Below are 27549 nucleotides of genomic sequence, written 5' to 3'. Positions count from 1 at the left end.
TCCCATTCTCATGCTCCTGGGGAAAGACTTGGCCAACCATGTGAAGCTAGCCACGAGGGTGGGAATGATCACCTGCAGCCAGGCTAAGCAGGCTCTGTTCCTGAGCCTTCAACAAGTGCCCAGTCTGTGTTACCAGAGACCCAACCAAAGCCAGTCCCAGAACTGGAATTGGCGAAGCAACCAGCACTGAGTCCAGCGCTTGCAACCCCGTCTACAGCTCCAACACCAGAGGGCATCACCGAGCCTGCACTGGCAGCAGCAGCAGATAACCCTCCACAAGAGGCTCAGCCAGAGCCTGAAATACCCCATAGTGCACCAGCGGAGAGCAGTTCACAGTCAGCGGAAGCAGCCCCATCACCTGCATCGCTTCCAGAGGGACCAAGCCCAAGTCCAGTGAAGAACTGGACAATCCAGTGAGGAACTGATGTCTCCAGCATCAAGGGAACAGTTCCATGCCGAAGAGGAAGCAGATGAAAGCCTCCAGGAAGCTTGGACAGCAGCACGGAGCAACCCTCGATCATCCTAGTGGCCATGCTGGGGTGAACAGGACCAAAGACCATTTGGGGAGGTTCTTCCACTGGGAGGCAATGGGCAAGGATATTTCTACCTTTGTCTGGTCTTGTGAGGTGTGCCAAAGAGTGGGAAAACCCCAAGACCAGGTCAAAGCCCCTCTCCAGCCACTTCCCATCATTGAGGTTCCATTTCAGCTAGTAGCTGTGGATATTCTGGGTCCTTTCCCGAAAAAGACACCCAGAGAAAAGAAGTATATACTGACTTTCATGGATTTTGCCACCCAATGACCAGAAGCAGTAGCTCTAAGCAACACCAGGGCTAAAAGTGTGTGCCAGGCACTAACAGACATTTTTGCCAGGGTAGGTTGGCAGGATAGGTTGCTGTTTGCCTACAGGGCTTTCCCTCATCTCAGTTTAGGGTTTTCATCTTTTGAACTTGTGTACGGCCACAAGGTTAAGGGGACATTACAGTTGGTGAAGCAGCAATGGGAGGGGTTTATGCCTTCTCCAGGAACTAACATTCTGGACTTCATAAACAATCTACAAAACACCCTCTGAACCTCTTTAGCCCTTGCTAGAGAGAACCTAAAAGATACTCAGGAAGAGCAAAAGGCCTGGTATGATAAACATGCCAGAGAATGTTCCTTCAAAGTAGGGGACCAGGTCATGGTCTTGAAGGCGTTCCAGGCCCATAAAATGGAAGCGTCATGGGAAGGGCCATTTACGGTCCAGGAGTGCCTGGGAGCTGTTAACTATCTCATAGCATCCCCCACCTCAAACGTAAAGCCTAAGGTGTACCACGTTAATTCTCTAAAGCCCTTTTATTCCAGAGAATTAAGGTTTGTCAGTTTACAGCCCAGGGAGGAGATGATGCTGAGTGGCCTGAAGATGTCTACTATGAAGGAAAAAGTGACGGTGGCGTGGAAGAGGTGAACCTCTCCATGACCCTCGGACGTATGCAGCGCCAGCAGATCCAGGAGCTGTGCACTAGCTTTGTGCTGATGTTCTCAGCCACCCAGGACGGACCGAACGTGCATACCACTCCATTGACACAGGTAAAGCTCACCCAATTAGAGCCCAACCCTACCGGGTGTCTCCTCAAGCCAAAACTGCTGTAGAACAGGAGATCCAGGACATGCTACAGATGGGTGTAATCCACCTCTCTAACAGTGCATGGGCATCTCCAGTGGTTTTAGTTCCCAAACCAGATTGGGAAATAAGCTTTTGCGTGGACTACCATAAGCTAAATGCTGTAACTCACCCAGACAACTATCCAGTGCCACGCACAGATGAGCTATTGGAGAAACTGGGATGTGCCCAGTTCATCTCTACCTTAGACTTAACCAAGGGGTACTGGCAGGTACCCCTGAATGAATCCGCCAAGGAAAGGTCAGCCTTCATCAGCCATGTAGGGCTGTATGAATTTAATGTGCTCCCTTTCAGGCTGCGAAGTTCACCCACCACTTTCCAAAAACTTGTAGATAGTCTCCTTGCAGGATTGGGAGAATCTGCAGTCACCTACCTTAATGATGTGGCCATCTTTTCTGATTCATAGGCAGAATACCTGGAGCATCTGCAAAAAGTCTTCAAGCGCATAAGGGAGGCAGGTCTAACTGTTAAGGCTAAAAAGTGTCAAATAGGCCTAAACAGAGTGACTTACCTTAGACACCAGGTGGGTCAAGGGACTATCAGTCCCCTACAGGCCAAAGTGGATGCTATCCAAAAGTGGCCTGTCCCAAAGTCAAAGAAATAGGTCCAATCCTTCTTAGGCTTGGCCAGATATTACAGGGGATTTATACTGCACTACAGCCAAATCGCCAGCCCACTGACAGACCTAACCAAAAAGAAACCAGCCAAATGCAGTTCAGTGGACTGAAGAGTGTCAGAAGGCCTTTAACCAGCTTAAAGTGACACTCATGTCTGACCCTGTGCTAAGGTCCCCAGACTTTGATAAACCGTTCCTAGTAACCACCGATGCATCTGAGCGTCGTGTGGGAGCAGTTTTAATGTAGGAAGGACCAGATCAAGAATTCCATCCTGTCGTGTTTCTCAGCAAGAAACTGTCTGAGAGGGAGTCACTGGTCAATCAGCAAAAAGGAATGTTACGCGATTGTGTAAGCTCTGGAAAAGCTACGCCAATACGTATGGGGCCGGCGTTTCCACCTGCAAACAGACGGTGCTGTGCTGAAGTGGCTTCATACCGTCAAGGACAGTAACAAAAAACTACTTCGGTGGAGTTTAGCTCTCCAAGATTTTGATTTTGAAATACAACAGGTTTCAGGAGCTTCCAACCAAGTGGCCGATGCACTCTCCTGAAAGTTTCCCAGAATCAACTGGTTAAAATTGTCCTTTAAATTTGGAAAATATGGTTAGTTTTTATGTAATCAGTTAGTTTTATATATCACACTGGGAATGGGGAACCGCCTCCAATGGGAGCTTTGGGGGATGTATCTGGAGGAGCGGCCAGGGCAACACACAGACCCCTGTGTCCCCCAGGTCCTGGTCGCTTCATGGAGTGGCGCAGGGGCAGGGCAGGCAGGGAGGGAGCCTGCCCTGCCCCCGGTGCGCGCCAGGTTGGAGCTGCTCTAGGTAAATGCTGGGGGGAGAGGGAGGTGCTATGGGGAGCTGGCGGGCTGCAGAAAATAACCCCGCGGGCCACGTGTTTGAGACCCCTGGATTAGATAATCATAATGATCCCCCTTGCCTTAAATATGTATGAATCCAGTGTATTTCCTTGTGACAGAAAGTTGGGCCAGGAAACATTGTTACAGAATTATTTCAGTCTTAACTTTGTATCTTGACACCCACTGAATTTCGACACATGATTTTTGCTTAATATCACAACTAAGAAGATATGCGTGGCAGATTATTGATGATGACGTAATGATGGAGTCAGTACAAGATGAAGTCTTTATGTAAGGCTTGAACCAAAACTTCAGATTTAGATCTAAGAAAGGTATTGACTGAACCATTCTGACACTTAGGTGCTAGGGCAGAAAAGACACTGCAGTCTTGCAAGAGTTATTTCCTCTGCTATAAAAGCGTATTCTTTTCACTGTATGTTTAATCTATATGTATAGTTACTGATTATAGTGGCACCAGGTAGCAGTTCTATTATAAACCATAGTTTATAACTTAGCTGGAAAACTTGACATTACAGGGCACCAGCCTGAGAGCAGTTTTTTTAAAACACCTTTTCAAAAACAGTCTATTCAGCCATTTTGGAGGTTGTACCAGAAAAACAACACGCAGTTGTTGTGGGGCTTTCAAAATCCCAGCATATCATCTCTTTGATTTGTACATGTTTAGGTATAGGAAAGAGTGATCACTTGTTCAGGTAAGGGGAAAGCTCCTCACATGTTAAGTGCAGAGTTAAGTTGTTCAGCCAAAATATTGATTGCATCATGTGCAGTAAGGGGTTGCTTTTTTCTGACACCTAGAGTAAGAATAACACACATATTTACATATAAACCAACATTCCTATGAGCCAACCCCTTAATGTACATATTAGATTCTCAAAATTTTATAGGTTTGTATATTTGAGTATGGTAGATATGATGGATCTGTCACGCCAGGGAGCCTAAATCCCAGCCAGGAGAAGTGAGGCAGCACAGTGCCTGGGAGGGGGAGGAGCCCATCCTGGATGCATGCTTGTATAAACTAAACTTATTGCAAGATAAAGCCCTGAAATTTTGGCATATGTTTCTCTGCTTGTACAGTAGCATGTAGAATTTTTTGTCATGGCTTAGTATAAGTAATTAAAAATGACAGGATTAATGTCTTTATTATCCGAACTTTTGTTCATATTTGTAATTCGATACGTTTCCTAACTCTAATTAGAATTGAATAACCAATCCTTTTTTCTAGATTTTTATCACAACTACACTGTGCTCATTAGAGAATCAAAACATCTTAAAGTGAAAGAAAAGGAAGAATCCAAAGAGAATTGTTAGAATCAATATTATTCAAATGTTTGAGGTTAGCATTCTTAAAAGCAAAGTTGTTTTCTGATGTTAAAAGCAGGTGGAGTTGGAAGATATTTTTCTCTAATGCCAATAGTGATCTTTACTTAATTTCTTAATCAATAGAACCCCTGTTACCTGAAACTGTTGGGGACACAGAAATGTTATGATGGAGGGCAGTCCCTGAATGCTGACTTGAATGCAGGCTGCCTAGTACTAATGCACTGAATTCCTGCAAAGTCAGCCAGGTTTGGAGAAGGTAGCCAGTGGTCTAGCCATACCTCTTATCAAGAATCCTCAGGGGTCTTGTCCAGGTTCTGGGTAATTGAGGCTCTGTTCCATAACCAAATGAAGATAATTAATTGAAATAACACTAACGTTAACATTCATTATATTTCTTTGGTTTAATAGGCTGTACTTTAAAGTAGTCTTTTTCAAGGAATTGACACCTAATTCTTAGAACTCCCAATTAGCTAAATACCCCCTCTAACTTTAAGTCTTAACACACTGGTGAACCTCCAGTTATGTCACTTTGGATGCAGACCAATTTTTTGGGAGCCAACACTCTGTTCCCATAGAAAGTGAGAGAAGTACACCAGACCACCCTTAGCAGACTTTGCCCTAGGGGTTCAGTAATTTCGTATGGCTTGGAATAAAGCTTTTTCTCCCAGTTGTCCAGGTTGGAGAGACTTATCACCTTTCTCGATTTCAGCATCAAAGTGGTTTAATAATTTCACTGTCCTGGAATATATATCTGCCATCAGTTTTTACAACAAAAGTTGTATTGCGTGACTTATAACACCAAAACCAGAATAGGATATCTAGGATCACCAAATAATTCATTGTTCTCTAAACAAAAAGAAAAAACAGTCATTCAGTATGGACAATAACTGACATAAGGTGAATAGTGCAAACTGTGCCACCTTTCTAGCAAAGCCCTAAACATACTTAGTCTTGAAACATTAAAATTTTAAAGTTTCCTCTTGCCTATAGAACATGAAATCTTTAAAAAATATATAATCTCATATCTGTGATTATAAACATCTTTTTCTGTGGGTGGTTTTAAAATACTTGTCATTCAACAAATTTCTCTTGCAATAAACAGCTACCAAATGTTAGAATAAGCTGTTTTTTTTCCTGCTAAAACAATAGATTTCTGAGTGTTTCTCTTGGCAGCTCTATAGAATGATCTATAAAATATTTTATATTCAACTCTGTTCTTTTAAAAAAGCACTCTGTGCTGCATTTCCCTCTCAAAAACATGTGCACACTGGCAAACACTAACATTTGTTTCCTCAGATGTAACATACTATAATATGTACAGTAACATAATGTACTGAAGTGTTATGTACTTCGATATAAAATTACCTAGGTTAGACCAAATAGCAGTATGATTTTTCTCCAGTGGTAATGTATAGTATATCCTTTGCTACCCTTTTATGACTAAATAGCAGTTGAAAATTTGGTATGTCTTCCTTTCGTTTTGTGATTCATACAGTATTTTTTCTGAGTCGAATGCGGAAATCTATCTTTTATTACTTGAGCAAATGTAACATTTTTAATGTCAGTGGCTTTCCTTGTTATCTAAATTATGCCTCAAGCTGTTGTTAAACATAAAAATCAGCATACTGTCAAAATGAGCAATCTTGACATCTATAATTAAACCATTCTGATTTCTACGTTGTAGAGCTTTTAATACCTTTGCTTAACAGACTATATACCTTACACATTTTTGTTTGTAAAACAGGCCCTGATTGTTCTTTGAATGTTCCTTCCACGGAGTCTTACTGGATTCTTCCAAATGTAAAGCCATTCAGTCCTTCTGTAGGTCGGGCTTCCCATAAGGCAGTTCTACATGGAAAATTTATGTGGGTGATTGGTGGATATACCTTTAACTACAGTTCATTCCAAATGGTATTGAAGTAAGTGATTCTCCCTTTGTTATTCTTTGTGGAATTGATCTTTGCTGGGCAAATAACATTCCATTGAATTACTGTCCTACGTTTGCATGAAAGCTTTATTAATCTGCTTTAAAGGAATCTTATTAATTAACATTTTCTGTGTTCTAGTCACATTTTTTTAATGGCTGAGACAATTAAAACCATGTAAACAATATTAGTTTGTGACACTGGCACTTTTTTATAACAGTTGCTGTTACTCTTTTGTGCTCTAAAATATTAGATACTTGCAGTGTGACAAAATACTCAACTTGAATGTATTGTTTGTAAATATTATACCTAGAATGCTTTTTTGCAATGTTAGTTAGTTCTACTAAAATAGACTTCTTATAATTAATGTTAATGTGTATTGATTTGATATTTTATTATTTATATAGCTTTCCAAATTTCTCTAAGAAAGATAGGTTGCTGCCCTGAAGAGCTTACATTCTAAATAGAAAAAAAATCAGACGTGGGGTGGGATAATGGATATAACATGAAAACATCTTTTTTCACCAATTTTTCCGTAGCTTTCTTTGCCCTCCTCTCCTCCCTTTTGTCATCTGTTCCCAGTCCATGCCTTCCTCCTTAGTACCTTGTGTTATATCTCTTCTTTCCTGTTCTCTTTATCCCCTTTCCATTCTTAGAAGACTTCATTACGTTAAGTGCAGAATGCCCTCAACTCCCATTGAAGTTAATGGGAATTAAGGTCAACCCCACAGGAAGTGCTCAGCACTTCACAGGATTGAACCAATACTACTTGGCTAAGAGGTAGTGGTTTACAACATGAGGATGTTAATGTGAAAAAAAGGAGTTAGCCAATCAGAAATTTTAGTGAGACTAATTTTTCCAACTCGTGATTTCATTTCAAGTCTTGTGATATTTGATGTTTTTCTTAAAACATCCAACTTCTGGAGTCAAGTGATTATGAGACATTTGGCATTTATTTAAAAAAATACATTTCTGGTCTGTCTGGTTGCAGAGAAAAGCTTAAAAATTTGCATCCTACAGGCTCAAAAATCTGAAAGCAAACAAAAGGAAACCCTAATATTTTAGTTTTAAAATTATTTTCTGTGGTCTGCTTCATGATTTATGACTGCTTGAGTCTGGTAATGCTGTGAAGTTAACATGAGGATTATGCTATACATTTTTGTAAACAAAACTTGGATGTAAATGAAAACTAGATTCCATACTTGTAACTTCTGTTTCTTTTGGAATCTTTTGGACTGGACGTTACTTGAAGTTTCTGCAGAGACTCTGACTTCAAAGGAGGAGGGATGGAGGAAAAATCCTATGCTGCCTCTGTTATAGTTGAATGAGTAGGTCTAAGCCATGAGTAATGTCCATCAATGGATGCCCATCTGAGAAGTTACATGAGAGTTTTTTGTAACTTGTAAGAAGAAACAAATCAAGATTTATTTTAAAATCTCATGTGAATCCCTGAGAGCTAAGTCTCAGGCAATGCTAACAACCATGTTGTCGGGTATTGAAAAGAGCTCCTCAGATTTTCTTGGATGACGGTTCAATACAGTAATGCAGAGCTGTAGAATAAAGTGGAGGACTCAGTAAAAGGATTTAAGAATTAACATATTTTTGAACTCTTTGTTTGTTTAAAGCCTGTGTGAAAATAAAGTGCATATTCTTCTTCGAGGGATGATCCCTGTTGTAGTCCACTGCGGGTTACACAAACGCACCATACGCCCAGAGTCAGAGAAATTGAAAAGAAGTGTCCATTGGTCTATGCATGTGCCCTGCCTTGCCTCATGCTTCTGTCTGAGGTGATAAAGGGCAGGGTGGAATGACTTCAGTTCCTTCTTACCACTGCATCATCTGGGTCAGAACTTTGTGTTGTCATCTCTGACACATTTTTAAATAAGGATAGTTGTACATAGTTTACCAGTTTTATAGTAGTTTTATTGTAGTTTTTATTAGTCATTACTTTTAGTACTTGGTTTACATGGACTTTGGGGGGGTTTTCAACCCACCCCCCGTACCCACATGCAAGTACATCCTATGCCCAGGACTCCGGGCTTCAAACTCTGCACCTCCTGTCCACAATTCCTCTTGGTCAGCGACGACCACCATTGCTGCCTCTGGTGCCTGAGGGAAGGTCACATTGTCCCAGTCCAGGTGGAGTATTTGCCAGTCCTTTCCCAACCAGGCATGAGAAGGCCGGGCTCTTGGCCTCTGGAAGCACTTTATGGCACTTGCCATGAGACCTCACTTGGACTTAGGCCAGGGAACCCTCCCTGTACATCAACCGGACTCAGCAAGGAGTGCACCTCCTGCTCAAATCTGCTGCTGGAGGTACCACCCCTATAAACCCCATGACAGGGATTATTTGCATGATAAGGAAGCACATCCATAAGGATGGGACTAAATCTTCCTCCAAATCAAAGAAGATGGATGCTCCTTTCACGAGTTCAAGCCATGGGGATGAAACACTGTCTAAGTTCCATAGACACAAGAAAAAGACCCATAAACAATGGGATCCAGCGGTTCCAAGCACCGATCCATTGGCATTACCATCACCAGCACCCCACAAGATGTGGAATCATACTGTCCCAAGAAAGACCACAGCATTGGCACCGATACCCAGGAGAGAGAGAGTGCCTCTTACACTGGGGATATTGGAACAATGGCTGTGCCTCAGGATGTATTTACCTTGCCATCTTGGACTCACCCCCACTATCAGGTCTCTCAACTTCTAGAGAGATAATATCTCCATCACGGGATATCTCTCTGGTGCCAAGTTCCTCTCCTTCCGCACCACTACTCTATACTTTTCCACAAGTTCCGACAGTACTGCTACTGGAAACGGAGTCCATCTTGTCCTCTTCTGATGAATTGGAACTAGGAGAAGAATGTCATACCATTCCTATGCGCCTTCACGGAGACTGTCACATCCATGTCAGCATCTACCATCTCAACTGTGTCAGAGCCATTGGTACTCCATGTTGTGGGAGCCCCCACAACCTCCCTCAGATCCAGCCTATTGACCATATTGGATACCCTGGTCACAATACCCTCCCCTCGAAACCCACACTTGCTGCAAGGGCAACTTTGCCTGCCTCACTCTTAAGAGATCCTTCAGGCAGGTGTTCGGGTCTGGTGGTAGAGGAGAACTCTTTTTAGTCCAGTCCTAGCAGTGCTGCCACAACTAGCAAGATTTCCCTCTTCATCTCTGGATGAGGCGGTGATTACAGCATCCCTTTCCCCACCGGATGACTACAGAAAATTTCAACTGCTGTGGATTGTCAGAGGGGACCTCCAAATTCCCAAGGAAGAAATTCAAGAGCTCCCCATCACAAACTGCTAGATATTTCCTCCACACCTTGGGACTGGTGAGAATTTCATTACCAATTAAGAAAGCTATTCTGGAGCCTTCTAGCACAGTGTGGCACATCCCTGCCGCATTCACAGCTACCCCTAAAGGGGCTGAAAAGTGCTACTACATTCCACCAAGAGTTCTGAGTTCCTTTTTTCTCACCCTCCTCCAAACTTCTTAGTAATGCAGGCTGAGACTGAATGGGCCAAACAACAACATCCTTGATCCACGACAGCTGAGGAAGAGGGCAAACATCTGGACCTTTCGAGAGACAAGGTATTTTCTTCTTCTAGCCTGCAATTCAGGACTGTGAATTATTAGGCCTTACTAGCCAAATATGGCTTCCTCAGTTACAGTAAATTCAAGGAATTTACTGATAGCCTGCCACAACACATTGGGCTCATTTCCAGGGGCATACTGAAGAAGGGAAGCTGGTGGCCAGAACAGCTCTCCAATTGGTGGTGGATGCAGCAGATCCCTCCTCCAGGGCCATGTCTACAGCCACAGTCGTGTAGGTAGTCTTGGCTCTATTCTTCTGGTTTCCCTAGGGAGGTACAGAACACTATTGAAGACCTCCCTTTCAGTGAATACCATCTTTTTAACCAGAAGATGGATGAATTGCTGCATACACTCAAGGATTCCAGGGCTACCCTTCGCTTGCTGGGCATCATCTACACTCCTGAAGTGAAAATTCCACTGCCAACCACTAACTCAGTGCTATAGGTCTCCTCAATTCTACTCTGAGACCTTATGAGCCTCTGAGGAAACATCAAAAGACACAGAGGTCTTGCCTCCCAGGGCCCACCCCCCCGCCACAGGTTTTGATGTCACAGCTGCAGCCTCCAGCCAAGATATTTCTGATTAGAGCCTGAGAGCCACCAACCGCTATACCTACCACCTCACAGCCCTCCTCTTTTGCCATGCTTGGAGTACAATAACAATGGACAGATGGGTGTTGAACGTCATCCACCATTGGGATACGATCGAGTTTATCATGCTACCTCTTCCAAAGCCCCCCTCCCTGACCCCTTCAGGGACCACTCGCACAACAGCATTCTCACCCAAGAGGTGCACTCCTCCTTTCAAAGGGGAGCAATAGAACATGTTCCCCCAGAATATCAGGGAACAGGATTCTACTTAACTTACTTCCTGTAAGAAGAAATGGTGGGCCAGTGCTCAATCTCTGGCACCTCAGTTGCTTCATCCACAAGCTCAAGATTCATAGGGTCACACTGGTAGTGATAATTCCACCCCTACAGAAGGGCATGTAGTATACGGCTCTTGATATGAAGGACACTTACTTTCACATGACATTTATCTGCCCCACAGACATTTCCTGAGATTCACTTTGGGTACCCATAGTTTCCAGTACAGAGTGCTCTCATTCAGTATAGCCACCACTCCCAGAGTATTCATCAAAGTGATTTCCGTCATAGTGGCCTATGTCAGATGTTGTGGTGTCTTCATGTTTCCATATTTTGATGACTGGCTCCTACTCGTAAGGCCCAGACAAGAATCCCAGCTGTCAACCTCCATGTTACTCAACCTTCTTTCTTCCCTCAGAGTCAGCATCAATGTCTAGAAATCTATCCTAGACCCCACACAGTCTTTGGACTTCATAGAAGCTACTGTAAGTTCAGTCACAGCATGAGTTTACTTACCAGCAGACAGGTTCCAGGCGATGAGCAACATCATAACTCACATCATGAACTATCCATATGTACCAGCCAGGACTTGCCTGTCCCTCCTCAGCCACGTGGCTTCATGTACCTACGTGATGCCCTTTGCACGACTTCACCTTTGCTGCTTCCAGACATGGCTCCAGCCCGTTTACTTGCTGAACCGCCACTCCATGGTTTCCATGCTGATAGTCCCTGAGAAGGTGATATCATCCCTCTAATGGTAGGCAGGTGCACGTCACATTTGTTTAGAGGTTCCTTTTCTTCCTTTCTCCCAAGAGAAGACGATTATCGCTGATGAATCTTTGGTGGGTTGGGGGGAGGACGGGTTCACATCGACAACCACCTGGCTCAAGGAGCATGGACTCCCAGCGAATCCAGGATGCACATAAACATCCTGGAACTTTGAACTGTAAGAAAAGCATGCCGATCCTTTCTTTCCTTCATCCACTTGCATCATGTTCTTATGATGTCTGATATAGTAGGGGCACAGTCGTCCCTCCCCTCTGGCTCGGAGGGAGGTTACCCCACCTCAGTATGTCACGAGGATCGTGGCCTACTGTTGGAGGAATTAGCAGAGTAGGTGCAGGGTCCTGGCCTTTGTGACAGGGTAAATTCCAAATGGTCAAGAGGCCCTAGGCAGGGTAGAACTGGTAAGCAGTCTATAGCGCTAACCCTTAAGCAGGGGATCATTAGCAAGCAGTCTATAGCGCTAATACCTTAGGCAGGGGAGTGCTGCCACATGGCCTATGGTGGGGACATTGCCACCCTAGGGGTGGCAGGGGTAGGGGAATGCAGGCCCGCCCAACTCAACTGCATTCCAACCCAGGGCCCTAAGAGTGGCAGGGTGTCCCACCACTGGGTCAGCAGGGATCCTCCCACAACATGCTGGCGAGCTGTTAAGCCACAGCACCATCATACTAAACCCCTGGGCTACTTTCTACCAGAGTTCCAGATTCAGCTCTGTGGTCTCCAGTTCGTCTGGGTATTAGGCTGCTGGTAGTCCAACCAGCTCCAGCTCCTCCTCAGCTTCGGGCCTCTCCAGGTCCAGGCTGTCACATGGCTCGGCTGCAGGGTCGGCGGGCAGCAGCAAACCGGATGAGTCTGTTTTCTTCCCTGGCTCAGCCTCCACTGGGCTAGGAGCTCCGCCTTTTGTACCTCCTACCCCGCCTCTCAACTTCTGGTGGGAGGGCTGGGCCTGGCCGGACTCTGCCCAACTATGCGGAGAGAGTGCTCCCTCCTCCTTTGGCTCGAAGGGAGGCCACAATGCCTGACTACATCTGACAACACCACCATTGTTTTTTATATCAACAGACAGGGAGGGACGAGTTAATCTGCATTACGTGCAGAGGTGATCAATCTCTGGAATTGTTACTTTAATGACCAGATACTCTTGTCTGCAGCCTATGTTCCCGGGATGCAGCATGTATTCTCAGACTTGCTCAGACATTTTGTGATCGACCAGGATTGGGAACTTCACAATTTGGTAGTACATGACATCTTCACTCAGTGGGGGACTCCTGCCAGAGATTTATTCACTTTGCAAGTTGTCATAAATATAAAGAGAAGGGTAACCACCTTTCTGTATACAGTGCTATAAAATCCCTCCTGGCCAGAGGCAAAACCCTTTCACCTGTAACCTCGCTGGCACCTGACCCAAAATGACCAGTGAGGAGACAAGATACTTTCAAATCTGGAGGCGGGGGGAACAAAGGGGTCTGTCTGTCTGTGTGATGCTTTTGCCGGGAACAGATCAGGAATGCAGCCTTCCAACTCCTGTTAAGTTAGTAAGTAATCTAGTTAGAAAATGCGTTAGATTTTCTTTTGTTTAATGGCTGGTAAAATAAGCTGTGCTGGAGGGAATGTATGTTCCTGTTTTTGAGTCTTTTTGTAACTTAACGTTTTGCCTAGAGGGATTCTCTATGTTTTGAATCTGATTACCATGTAAGGTATTTACCATCCTGATTTTACAGAGGTGATTCTTTTACCTTTTCTTCTATTAAAATTCTTCTTTTAAGAACCTGATTGATTTTTCATTGTTCTTAGGATCTAAGGGCTTCAGTCTGGGTTCACCTGTACAAATTGGTGAGGATTCTTATCAAGCCTTCTCCAGGAAAGGGGGTGTAGGGCTTAGAGGGATATTTTGGGGGAAGACGTCTCCAAGTGGTCTCTTTCCCTGTTCCTTAGTTAAAACGCCTGGTGGTGGCAGCATACTGTTCAAGGACAAGGCAAGGTTTGTACCTTGGGGAAGTTTTTAACCTAATCTGGTAAGAAGAAGCTTGCGGGGGGGGTTCATGCAGGTCCCCACATCTGTACCCTAGAGTTCAGAGTGGGGAAGGAACCTTGACACAAGTGATCAGCAAATGCATAACATACTGCTCCAGGGGAGCCCTCAGCCACCAGCCCTCAGCGATGCCATCCTACATCCCTAGTAGGACCAACTCAACTGTATCTTTCTTCTGTTACCGCTTCTACCTTGAATACTGTGCAAGGTTCGATGAGACAGAGTGTTGGTGGTGGAGGAAGTGCGTGAAAAAGAGAGATTAAAGAACTAAGGGTAACAATGTGTTTCTAGGACTAAAGTTAAATACTGTGGGCCAAATTCTGCTGTGAGTTACCTCAGTATATACTGGAAATAATTAAAGTCGATAAGGTTACTCTCTGTTTGTGCCTACGTCACTCAGAGAAGAATTTGTCCCCTTTGTTTTTTCAGTACTGGTACTTAAAATATTTAAATTAGAATATTTGTGTCATGTAATTCGGTTTTACCAAGAATGACTTTACCAAGATCACAAGGCTGCATGTGTAAAAACTTAACACTTTTCCGATGCTAGTTCCTTTTGATGCTGATGTTTGCTTGAAATAAGAAGAGGATTTTGGTTCCAAAGGTGATAGTGGAAATGATTTCTTGGCTATTTTCACAGGAAGGAAGGACTACTTAGCAACTGATGGGAGTGCTAATTAGAATCAAATGATAACTTTATTCACCTGTCTTGGCAAGAGATATATGCTTAAAACAATGGTTCAGGGTTTCTTGAAATAAATGAAAGCTGTTTGAGCAAGATAGAGGAATTTTCTTGACAAAATCAGTATATTAAAGGAATTTGGAAAATTGAATAAAAATATTGTATACGTATAGCAATGTTCATCCCAAAGCATTTAACAAACTATAGGCCCAATACTTCAGTGTGATGTGACTGTTTTCTACTGCTCTGTTTGCACAAAGTAGGCCTAAAGCTGGTCCTTTAGCATCTGGTACAATTTTATATCGTCGCTATTAGGAGAGAAGCTGGAAAGCTAAGTGGCTTAAAGCTGCTTTTGTCCTAAGCGTCTCGCTCCTTCCCCATGGTTTATTGGCTGGACCGTAGAATCTGACATGATACATACAAAGTAATTGCTTCACTCCATTACTAAAATACCTCTAAGGTAGAATACCATAGCTATTTAACAGTGCACATCAGCACTGCACATCAGTTTTAGATTGCATTAAGTTCAGGCATGGATGGTAAAATGAGGAAAGGAACTATGATTTCAGGTAACTTCTTTTTTGGATTGAAGCAAAGAATGAAGTCTCATTGCACATTGTCCATGTTCCTTCCCAACTCTGAACTCTAGGGTACAGATGTGGGGACCTGCATGAAAACCCCCTGATCTTATTTTTACCAGCTTAGGTTAAAACTTCCCCAAGGTACAAACTATTTTACCTTTTGCCCTTGGACTTTATCGCTGCCACCACCAAGCGTCTATCAGATATATAACCGGGAAAGAGCCCGCTTGGTCTTTTCCCCCACAAATCCTCCTCAAACCCTACACCCCTGTTCCTGGGGAAGGCTTGATAAAAATCCTCACCAATTTGCATAGGTGAACACAGACCCAAACCCTTGGATCTCAAGAACAATGAAAAAAGCAATCAGGTTCTTAGAAGAAGAATTTTAATAGAAGAAAAAGTAAAAGAATCACCTCTGTAAAATCAGGATGGTAAATACCTTACAGGGTAATTAGGTTCAAAACATAGAGAATCCCTCTAGGCAAAACCTTAAGTTACAAAAAGACACAAAAACAGGAATATACATTCCATTCAGCACAGCTTATTTTCTCAGCCATTTAAACAAACAGAATCTAACGCATATCTAGCTAGATTACTTACTAAGTTCTAAGACTCCATTCCTGATCTGTTCCCAGCAAAACCATCACCCAGACAGAGAGAGCCTTTGTTTCCCCCCCCCCCTCCAGCTTTTGAAAGTATCTTGTCTCCTCATTGGTCATTTTGGTCAGGTGCTAGTGAGGTTATCCTAGCTTCTTAACCCTTTACAGGTGAAAGGGTTTTTCCTCTGGCCAGGAGGGATTTTAAAGGTGTTTACCCTTCCCTTTATATTTATGACACACCTTCTTTTTTGAAAGACATGCTGTATGTTTTAAACCATATGTTAACTATTGTAATAACACTGTAAACATACTATTGTATTTGTACGCATTTATAAACTGGATATGAATCATGAAATGCAGAGTTTGCTAAATGGAGCCTTGTAATCATAATTTTAATTGTAATATATGCCTATAAAATTATATTTTTCTGATTTTTCACAATTCCATACTGGAATATTGAAGCCCAGAATAAGACAAAACATTCAGAAAAATAGGCATTTTATGTCTAGTACGTATAATGCAAGAAAATTACATGTGTCCAGAAATGTGCAAACCCAGCATTTTGTTCGAGATAATAAAATATTTACTTTTCTGTTTATCTTTTAGCTATAATTTAGACAGTAACATATGGAATGTAGTACCTGTATCAAAAGGACCTCTGCAGAGATATGGACACAGTCTTGCTTTATATCAGGTTGGGATACTTTTAATATTTCTTTCGTTCTTTTGTGCACAAAGTTAATGATCATGTATTGTGCAAATGGCAGTCTGAAATTGAAAATATGATGAGCCATAAATTTAAAATTGTGAGGATAATTTCATTTCTAGTTTCTTACACTCGTGCCATAAGCTTCTTCAGTCCTTACTTAGAAAGATTATTGTACCATTTCTTAATGTAGATGGTAACTCAGTTTTCAAGCTGACCATGAGCTCAGAAAACTGAGACTGAGTAAAATAGTACAGAATAGGAGCTTATGGTTTTGTGCAATTTGAACTGTTGACATGAGAAGTACACTTTTTTGGTCATTTACTTATTTCGATTTCACTATTGTCTTGTTAGCACATGCAGGGACATAGCTGTATTACAAAACAAAAATTGTAGTACAGTTGTATCATATACTATAAGGTAAACTGAACTGTCAGTCTTGCTGCTGTGGCAGAATCTCTGGAAAAACTGAAATAAGTCCTGGAGGTAAAAGCTGTTGTGCTACTTTCTTGAAGGTAAATTCAAAGGCTTTTTTAAATTAAAAAGCCTGTTTACATTAACAGAATACAGATGTGGAGTTTGATGTTTATAATTAAACGCAATTTTTAAAATCAGTTTTTCTTGGGCTATAGTTCGAGACATCTCCAACTTTTAAAGCACCGTAAGGCATTCAGGGAATGCAGTGTAATTCTTTAGGTAGCTTTAAATGTTAGTAATCTCATTGGCTCTTGCAGGAGAAACACAGAACCTTGACTTTAGGCCCTGATATAAAAAAGGATTTCCAGTTCAGTTGACATAAGACAACTTCAGTAAATGTCTTTTAAATTTTTATTAAAGTCAAAACTTCTGAACCATTATCTCCTGTCATCACTGCTGTTGGACCACGTGAATTTTTTAGATAGTGACCACTCTAGTAATAGTGATTTAATAAATGCTTAAACAAATAATTTAAAGCTTCTAAATTTCACTCTACAAATACTTTTCTTAGGATGTTTCAGAGTAATCTGCGTCTGTTTTAAATGTTTTTACCGGCAATATGTAGAAAATTTTAAAAAAGCAGTAATTATTGTAATAAAAGGAACTTGTTGATAACATAGGGATCTATTTCAACCTTAGTGTGGACATACAGCTCGTGATGATGAAGATAATGAGAGCTGTAGGCCCACATCTGAAAAGTATTATTCAGTGAAACCAAATCTGCAATTAGTGAACATACAAGACCAGCAGTATAAAACAGATTATTTAATAATCGATTGTTGTTCCATGAATTGTGAAAGTAGTATGGGCCAAATGAGTATTCACATGTGAGTAAGATGAAAGAATTTCAGTTGAACTATATTCAAAATGTACAGATTTTTAAAAGTCTTTCTAGGACAAATTTTGATGATTTACCTTTTGAGATCTTCAAGAAATTGAACAACAGGAACATAATGTATTGCAGAAGAGCATCATATAGTACCTAGAGGTGGCAGCTTTGAGCTGTGGACTAGTCATTGTATAACACTTTTTATTTAAGAACAAAAATATCCACAAAGAGAAGTAATTAGATTAGATTAAGTTTTAAACTTGAACTCCTGAGATTTTAAAGTCTCACTCCAGAACAAAGTGAGAGCATAGGAGCCAGTGTAGCCGGATTGTGTTGCAAAGTAAATTGAAGCTATATAATTGACTGTGTGGAGAATGAAATAACTTACTGTGCCATTCCTTAAAAAGCTACTTTAGTTAAAGTTGAAGTACTGAAATTTTTTATTCTGGAGGTAAAAAGATCAGAAGATTCCCACTGGTGTATAGTTATATAAAGTGCCCTAGACATTTTTATGCATTTATAGACAGGAAAGCATGGAAGCATTCTTGCTTTTAGACCCATCTAAAGCATTACATGACATTATTTTAAACACCTCTTCTCATGACCAAACTGGCTATTAGGAAGTTGTTTGCTCCTCTCTGCGTGACATTGATGCACCACCATGAAGAAGACTGCACATAGTTCCAAACACCTCAATAATAGAAGGAAATCAGCAAATTTGGAAGGAATTCATAGAAGAAAAATTAAGGGCCTTGACGGAATAGTTTCTGACATGAGAGAAATAAATGTGCATATCTTTGCTAAATGATGAATAAGGGGATAAAGTTAGACAATACCATCTTTTCTTGCATACCCCTAGGCATGCAGTAAAATGCAGTTTCACAGAAAATGAATGTGGTTAGTGATATGACTTCGATTTCTAGTGATCTGGTAGTCACATTACAAAATTTGCCATCATAATTGGCACTACTGTTGGCAGCTTCAAGACAACCAAAGAATGAATTAAGATTAAATTCTGAAGGAATGATCTATCCAGAACAAGGATGAATCACATGGGTAGGGTGATGTAAGAATGATTATAGTGGTATTGCTCTTTGTGTAGACAAAGAACTTCAGTATTCAAGCCAGTCAATTTGATACTTGCAGAAACACTAAATTTACTCTCCCCACTCCAGATTATATTAATTTAACAGCTAGGGTTTTATCAAAGAGAGCAAATTCTCTTGATTGCTTTGTTTTAACTTGTTGGTATTGATGTTGAGACTGTATAGCCATTCAAATATGGTTTCACTGATTTGATCAGGAGCTGTTCCTAGAATTACAAAGGAGTAAATAGTTTCTGTATTTGCTTTAAGACCACTTAGGCAAAATTATTTTATCAGCTGGTTCATTGTGGCCATTATGTATGCATGCACTTGTGTAGGCTATTATAATTTACTCCAGAACACTTACGTAATGCTTCAAAGGTCTTTTCTCACTGTTCTGTTAGCCTCTGATAGCAAGATATTACCACAGGTCACATGGTTTAATTCTGTACATCTTTCGGTTACTTCCTGTACATCCACAAGCTGGTTTCATTTTGATCTGTACAGTATCTCAGAAGTGATTGAGAGCTAGATAAAATGAACCATCATACACATACTGTACAGAGGTTAGAAAAACCTCTTATTGGCACACACCTGATTTATTCAAAGTTTTTCTTCAATTCAGTAGACCTCAATCATTGATGGAATTTGTTTCTTGGTATTAAAGGCTGAGATTTTTCAAAATTCAATTGATTGTTATATTCTTATTAGTTGCTTAGCATAATAGTGTTTTGGTAATCATTTCTAGGAGGCCTAAAAGCAGATAACATGTAGTTAGTACATTTTTATTTAGTTTTTGTTTTTTATTCCTTTCTATATATTTAAAATATGTGCAATTCAAATTTTAGTTCTTTGAGTGCTTGCACATGTCCATTCCAATGTAGATATTTGTGTTCCCCAAGAACAATTGCCGGAAATGTTTCCCTGAGCAATATCTGTTGGGTCGGTTCTAGTCCCTCTGGCGTTGCGCGCTCATAGTGTCAGTGTAGGGGCCTGACAACCCTGCTCTCTTTCAGTTCCTTCTTACCTCCCATGACAGTTGCTGAAACACTGGTTGCTCAGGCAATCTATTCCATTAGTGGTTCTCTCTCTAGTGTGCGCTATAAATAGACCCACCAGGCCCTGGACATGGGTCGGCTCGTTGGCCCGAGTTCCCAGTGTCTGTCTGTCCCTGGACTATCCCCGGACTCCAGGCAGCGCTCCTTGGGCTCGAGGTGGCGATCACCAGTGGGCTGGCACAGACCTGCAGAAGGGCAGCACCTGTCCTCGCAGCCCCAGTGCTGTAAGTGCCCGAACTGCTCTCCCAGTGCATGGCACTGCTCCAGCGGATCGAGTTGCTGGTCCCCAGAGCCCTACCACCGGTCGCCAGACTGTCGATACGGTTCGCCACAGACACATCATCAATCCCTAACACGGCGGTCTACTTGCTTCTGGTCCTGCTCGACAGAGTGGCACTGCTCACTAAGCGGCAGGCGTAGATCACCGATCTGCCAAACACCGCTGCTGACCACCAGGATCACAGCATCGAGAGTCATCACCCTTGTTCAGATCCTCATTGGAGGTCTGGATCGGCATCGACAGGATTGGGTTAGCCAGATGGCCTCGGCATCGTCCTGGTCCCCCAGACATGTGTATCCCTCTTCAGGCTCCGACAAGAGGATGAGAGCCTGCTCGTGGGCCGGGGCACTGGCATTCCCCACAGGACCACCAAGGACCGCATGGCGTCAGGGCCAGTGGCCTTCCCCCAGCAACTCTGGAACTCCTGGGGGATTTCCCCATCCATTGCGGGGGTATAGGTTAGCCTTGGGGACATCTGACAAACATTCGGCGACAGTCTCCTGCCTGCCCCCGACTCGGATGCAGACTTAGATCGGGCTTCTCAGGGACACCCAGCCTTGAGTGAGGCCACCATGGTGGAGGTGGCAGAGGTGACAGACCCTCCGATATCCGCCTCCTCATCTTCTCCTGATAAGGCAATAACTGAGCCCTCTCACCCAGTTCCCCAGGATGATGCCAAGGCTCACCAAGAGGTCTGAAAGAGGGTCGCCTCAAACCTGGGGCTGGAAGCGGAGGAGTTGGCGGAGCCCTCAGACTCCCTCTTTGATGTTTTAAGTGGCATTGACTGTACATGAGGAAGTGGCAAAAATCACTAAAACCGTGTGGCAGATGCCTTCATCCCTCCTCTCTCTCCTCCCACCGCCCCCTCCAAGCCTGCAGAGTGTAAATACTATGTCCCCGCTGAGGGGTATGAATATTTGTACACTGATCCTGCCCCAACCTCACTGGTTGTGTCCACAGTCAATGAGCATGACAGACAGGGCCAGGTGCAATGCCCAAAAACAGAGGCAAACAGGCTCAATCTCTTTGGAAGAAACATTTATTCGACTTCCAGCTCCCAGGTGGCCAACCACCAGCCTTTACTTGGCTGCTATGATTTTAATATCTGGCAGTCCATGGCCAAGTTCTCTGACTCGCTGCCAGAGGAACCCAGGAAGGAATTCCTAGCTATCCTTGATGAGGGTAAGGCAGTGGCAAGGGTAGCTCTCCAAGCAGCCTCAGATGCAGAGGGCTCTGCGGCCTGAACCCTGGCCTCTGCCATCTCCATGAGGTGGGTGTTCTGGTTACTGTCATCGGGCCTTTCAACGGAGGTTCAGCAGTCCATTCAGAACCCTCCCATTTGATGGCCTGGCACTGTTCTCTGAGCAAACAGACACTAAATTACATGGTCTGAAAGACTTATGGGCAACCCTGGGCACACTGGGCCTGTACATCCTGGGGGCGCGGTTTAAGCTGCAACAGACCAAGATGTTTGGAAGCCAACCTCAGCCTGAGCCCTTCCATAAAACGGTCAATGGCTGCGTGCCGGCAAGGTTACCAGCCAGCATCCTATGCTCATTCGAGCTCCACCCATAGCCAACAGGTTGATAAGTGGGGTGTGCACATTTTGAGGGTGTGCTCCAGGCTGACCTTCCAGCCTGTGTCGTTGATCCTACTCCCCAGTTACTTTCTAACCACCTGTCCCCCTCCTGCCTGCCTGGGCTTGTGTAACGTTGGACCGATGGGCCCTCAGCACTGTGGCAGAGGGGTATACCCTGCAGTTTACTTTTGTCCCCCCTCACATCCCCCTGTCCCCGTCCCTCTTCAGGGACCCCTCTCACAAGAGTCTTCTCGCTCAGGAGGTGCAAGGCCTTCTGCAGATGGGAGCTGTGGAGGAAATCGCACTGCCTTTAAGGGGCAAGGGGTTTTACTCTCACTGTTTTTTAATCCCAAAGGCCAAGGAGAGTCTACGGCCTATCCTAGACCTGCAAAACCTCAACAAATATCACAAGAAGTTGAAGTTTCGCACGGTCTCCCTGTCCTCCATCATTTCTTCTCTGGATCCGGTAGACTAGTACACCGCCATTGATCTGAAGGACACATACATATATCAATATTCCATGGACACACATGTTTTCTATGTTTCATGGTGGGGACCACCCACTACCAGTTTGCAATGCCCCCTTTCGGCCAAGGAACAGTGCTGAGGGTGTTTACCAAATGCATGTTGGTGGTGGCGGCTTACCTCAGACGTCAGGATATTGAGGTTTACTCATACCTCGATGACTGGCTCATCAAGAGCTGCTCCAGGCCTCGATGTTGAATGTCAACAGGCAAGGGGAAGTGAGCTTGACCGCTCTCTGTCAGGAAGCACTCTGCCTATGGGACTTTTGCATCCAGCACATGATCCACCTGGAAGCTTTGCATCTCCCTGGTGTCCGAAACATGCTGTCATAGATTCATAGATACTAAGGTCAGAAGGGACCATTATGATCATCTAGTCTGACCTCCTGCACAACGCAGGCCACAGAATTTCACCCACCCACTCCTGCAAAAAACCTCTCACCTATGTCTGAGCTATTGAAGTCCTCAAATCGTAGCTTAAAGACTTCAAGGAGCAGAGAATCCTCCAGCAAGTGACCCGTGTCCCATGCTACAGAGGAAGGCGAAAAACCTCCAGGGCCTCTTCCAATCTGCTCTGGAGGAAAATTCCTTCCTGACCGCAAATATGGCTATCAGCTAAACCCTGAGCATATGGGCAAGATTCACCAGCCAGATACTACAGAAAATTCTTTCCCGGGTAACTCCGATCCCACCCCATCTAATATCCCATCACAGGCCATTGGGCCTATTTACCATGAATATTTAATTACCAAAACCATGTTATCCATCATACCATCTCCTCCATAAACTTACAAAGTTTAATCTTAAAGCCAGATAGATCTACAGACTGGGGACCGAATGGCTAGGCAGTTATGCGGAAAAGGACCTAGGGGTAAGAGTGGACGAGAAGCTGGATATGAGTCAGCAGTGTGCCCTTGTTGCCAAGAAGGCCAATGGCATTTTGGGATGTATAAGTAGGGGCATAGCGAGCAGATCGAGGGACGTGATCGTCCCCCTCTATTCGACATTGGTGAGGCCTCATCTGGAGTACTGTGTCCAGTTTTGGGCCCCACACTACAAGAAGGATGTGGATAAATTGGAGAGTCCAGCGAAGGGCAACAAAAATGATTAGGGGTCTGGAACACATGACTTATGAGGAGAGGCTGAGGGAGCTGGGATTGTTTAGTCTGCAGAAGAGAAGAATGAGGGGGGATTTGATAGCTGCTTTCAACTACCTGAGAGGTGGTTCCAGAGAGGATGGTTCTAGACTATTCTCAGTGGTAGAAGATGACAGGACAAGGAGTAATGGTCTCAAGTTGCAGTGGGGGAGGTTTAGATTGGATATTAGGAAAAACTTTTTCACTGGTGAAACACTGGAATGCATTACCTAGGGAGGTGGTAGAATCTCCTTCCTTAGAAGTTTTTAAGGTCAGGCTTGACAAAGCCCTGGCTGGGATGATTTAATTGGGGATTGGTCCTGCTTTGAGCAGGGGGTTGGACTAGATGACCTCCTGAGGTCCCTTCCAACCCTGATATTCTATGATTCTGTGATTCTATGATCTTTTGTCCCCACTGCTTCCCTTGGAAGGCTATTCCAAAACTTCACTTCTCTGATGGTTAGAAACCTTTGTCTAATTTCAAGACTAAACTTCCCAATGACCAGTTTATATCTATTTGTTCTTGTGTCCACATTGGTACTGAGCTTAAATAATTCCTCTCCCTCTCTGGAATTTATTCCTCTGATATATTTATAGAGAGCAATCCTATCTCCCCATAACCTTCTTTTAGTTAGGCTAAACAAGCCAAGCTCCTTGAGTCTCCTTTCATAAGACAAGTTTTCCATTCCTCGGATCATCCTAGCAGCCCTTCTCTGCACCTGTTCCAGTTTGAATTCATCCTTCTTAAACATGGGAGACCAGAACTGCACACAGTATTCCAGGTGAGGTCTCACCGGTGCCTTGTATAAAGGTACTAACACCTCCTTATCTCTACTGGAAATACCTCTCCTGATGCATCCCAAGACCGCATTAGCCTTTTTCACAGCCATATCACATTGGCGGCTCATAGTCCTCCTATGATCAACCAATACTCCAAGGTCCTTCTCTTCTTCCGTTACTTCTAGTTGATGCGTCCCCATCTTATTACTACAATTCTTGTTATTAATCCCTAAATGCATGACCTTACACTTCTCACTATTAAATTTCATCCTATTACTATTACTCCAGTTTACGAGGTCATCCAGATCCTCCTGTATGATATCCCTGTCCTTCTCTAAATTGGCAATACCTCCCAGCTTTGTATCATCCGCACTTTATTAGCACACTCCCACTTTTTGTGCCGAGGTCAGTAATAAAAAGATTAAAGAAGATTGGTCCCAAAACCGATCCTTGAGCAACTCCACTGGTAACCTCCCTCCAGCGTGACAGTTCACCTTTCAGTAGGACCCGTTGTAGTCTCTCCCCTTTAACCAATTCCTTATCCACCTTTCAATTTTCATATTGATCCCCATCTTTTCCAATTTAACTAATAATTCCCCATGTGGCACGGTATCAAACGCCTTACTGAAATCGAGGTAAATTAGATCCACTGTGTTTCCTTTGTCTAAAAAATCTGTTAAAGGAGGAGATCAGGTTGGTTTGGCACGATCTACCTTTTGTAAAACCATGTTGTATTTTGTCCCATTTACCATTGACCTCAATGTCCTTAACTACCTTCTCCTTCAAAATTTTTTCCAAGACCTTGCATACTACAGATGTCAAGCTAACAGGCCTGTAGTTACCCAGATCCCTTTTTTTCCCTTTCTTAAAACTAGGAACTATGTTAGCAATTCTCCAATCATACGGTACAACCCCTGAGTTTACAGATTCATTAAAAATTCTTGCTAATGGGCTTGCAATTTCATTTGCCAATTCCTTTAATATTATTGGATGAAGATTGTCTGGGCTCCCTGATTTAGTCCCATTAAGCTGTTGGAGTTTCGCTTCTACCTCAGATATGGTAATATCTACCTCCATATCCTCATTCCCATTTGTCATGCTACCATTACCTAAGATCCTCTGTAGCCTTATTAAAGACTGAGGCAAAGTATTTGTTTAGCTATTGGGTCATGCCTAGATGACCTCCACTCCAGCCTTGGTGTTTAGCGGTACCACTTCTTCTTTCTTTGTTTTTTTGTTCTTTCTATGGCTATAGAACCTTTTACTGTTTGTTTTAATTCCCTTTGCAAGGTCCAACTCTACTTGACTTTTAGCCTGTCTCACTTAATCCCTACATGTTCTGACCTCAATAAGGTAGCTTTCCTTGCTGATCCCTCCCATCTTCCACTCCTGGTATGCTTTCTGCTTTTTCTTAATCACCTCTCTGAGATGCTTGCTCATCCAGCTTGGTCTACAACTCCTGCCTATGAATTTTTCCCCTTTTCTTGGGATGCAGGCTTTTGATAGCTTCTGCAGCTTTGATTTAAAATAATCCCAGGCCTCCTCTATCTTTAGATCCTTAAGCGCTTCAGTCCAATCCACTTCCCTAACTAATTTCCTTAATTTTTGAAAGTCAGCCCTTTTGAAATCAAAAACCCTAGTTGCAGATTTATTTTTGTTAATCCTTCCGTTCAGTTTGAACTGAATTAGCTCATGATCACTTGAACCAAGATTATCCCCTGCAACCATTTCTTCTATGAGGTCCTCACTACTCACCATAACCAAATCTAAAATGGCTTCCCCTCTGGTTGGTTCAGCAACTACTTGATGAAGGAATCCATCAGCTATCGCATCTAGGAAAATCTGAGCCCTATTATTATTACTAGCACTCGTCCTCCAGTCTATATCTGGGAAGTTAGTCTCCCATGATGACACAGTTTCCATTAGTATTTACTTTATTAAAAACATTAAAAAGGGCTCTATCCATATCCAAATTAGATCCTGGCGGTCTATAGCACACCCCAAGCACTATCCCAGGGGAGGCTCTAATAGTTTTCTTCCCCAATGTGATTTTTGCCCAGACGGACTCTGTCTTAACCATTCCATCGCTTCTTATTTCTTTACATTCTACCTCATCATTGATATACAATGCTACTCCACCACCTTTACCTTTATTTTGGTCTTTCCTAAACAGCACATACCCTTCAATACCTGTAGTCCAGTCATGACTACTATTCCACCATGTTTCTGTTATCCCTATAATATCTGGTTTCACTTCCTGCACCAGTAACTCTAGTTCCTCCCATTTTGTTACCTAGGCTCCTCGCATTGGTGTACAAAGATCTTAATTTTTGCTGTTTGGCCTCACTCACATTCTGTGTCCTATTAGGCACAGTCATTCTACAGCCAGTATAACCTATTAGACTGGAATCCACACTGCCCTTCCTCCTTATATACATTCTCCTACCCACGGCTGTATCCTTTCCTACTTCGTTTTCTTCCCTCTCAATGCTAAAATCCGGCGTGGAGATTACCTGGACATCTCCCTGAAATTCCTAGTTTAAAGCTCTCTTAATCAGTTGTGCCAGCCTCCATCCTAGAAGTCTATTTCCTTCCCTACTCAGATGAAGTCCATCCTGAGAGAACTGTCCTCTGTCCATGAATGCCTCCCAGCGGCCATACATCCCAAAGCCCTCCTTATAGCACCACTGCCGAAGCCATCTGTTGATAGTCATAATCTTGTCACACCTTTGTTTCCTTTCTCTAGGAACAGGCAGAATCCCACTAAAGATTACCTGAGCCTCGATTTCCTTAAGCGTCTTCCCCAGCCTAGCATAGTCTCCCTTAATACTTTCCAGCGAGAATCTAGCCATATCATTGTCTCCCTTAATACTTTCCAGCGAGAATCTAGCCATATCATTTGTTCCCACATGAAGGATAATTAAGGGATTCTTTCCTGCTCCCTTTAGGATCCTTTTCAACCTCAGGTCTACATCTCGTATCTTAGCACCTGGAAGGCAGCATACCCTTCTATTCTCTGGATCAGCTCTGGTTACAGGCCTGTCTATTCTTCTCAGTAAAGAGTCCCCTATCACATAGACATGCCTTTTCCTGGTGACGGTGCTATTCTCCAGTCTATCCCCTGTTCCCTCTGGCTGCAAATTCTTTCCATTCCTGTTCTCCCTTGTAATCCTCTTCAACCCATCCTGTATCCTCCTGGGGCTCATACTTGGTGTAGTCTCCATTAACTCTTCCCCTTTTCCTATAGGGCTAGCCGCTCTTCTTCTCTTCTTCCTTGCCCTTCCACCTTCAGTGGTTACCTGCTGAGCCCCTTCTTCATTTTCCAACTCTGCAAACCTATTCTTGAGCTCTATTTCTCCTTCACTAGCCCATCTTTTCCTCTGCCTGGTTCTTTTAGTCACATGCTTCCACTGACCACTTTTCTCACCCAGTCTCCCCTCAGAATTCCCCAGTTCTGCTTCCATCTGCAAGTCTGAGCTTTTCCCTTCAGATACCTCATGTCTTTGCTCCATAATCTGCTCAAACCCCTTC

General features: G+C 43.3%; 1 protein-coding gene across 1 annotated transcript in view; it reads left to right on the top strand.

The window, feature by feature from the left end:
* The window catches only part of ATRNL1 (attractin like 1), a 1064110-nt gene that overhangs the window by 118234 nt on the left and 918327 nt on the right, over positions 1–27549 (top strand). Inside the window, exons 6-7 of the mRNA XM_077821844.1 lie at positions 6222–6396; positions 16171–16258. Of these exons, the coding sequence (XP_077677970.1) occupies positions 6222–6396; positions 16171–16258 (263 nt within the window). The remainder of the gene's footprint in view (positions 1–6221; positions 6397–16170; positions 16259–27549) is intronic.

Source organism: Eretmochelys imbricata, chromosome 7, assembly GCF_965152235.1.
Source record: "Eretmochelys imbricata isolate rEreImb1 chromosome 7, rEreImb1.hap1, whole genome shotgun sequence".
In the NCBI taxonomy this organism is placed as follows: domain Eukaryota; kingdom Metazoa; phylum Chordata; order Testudines; family Cheloniidae; genus Eretmochelys; species Eretmochelys imbricata.
The sequence above is the reverse complement of the archived record's forward strand: the minus strand, read 5'-3'. Positions and strand labels throughout refer to the sequence as shown.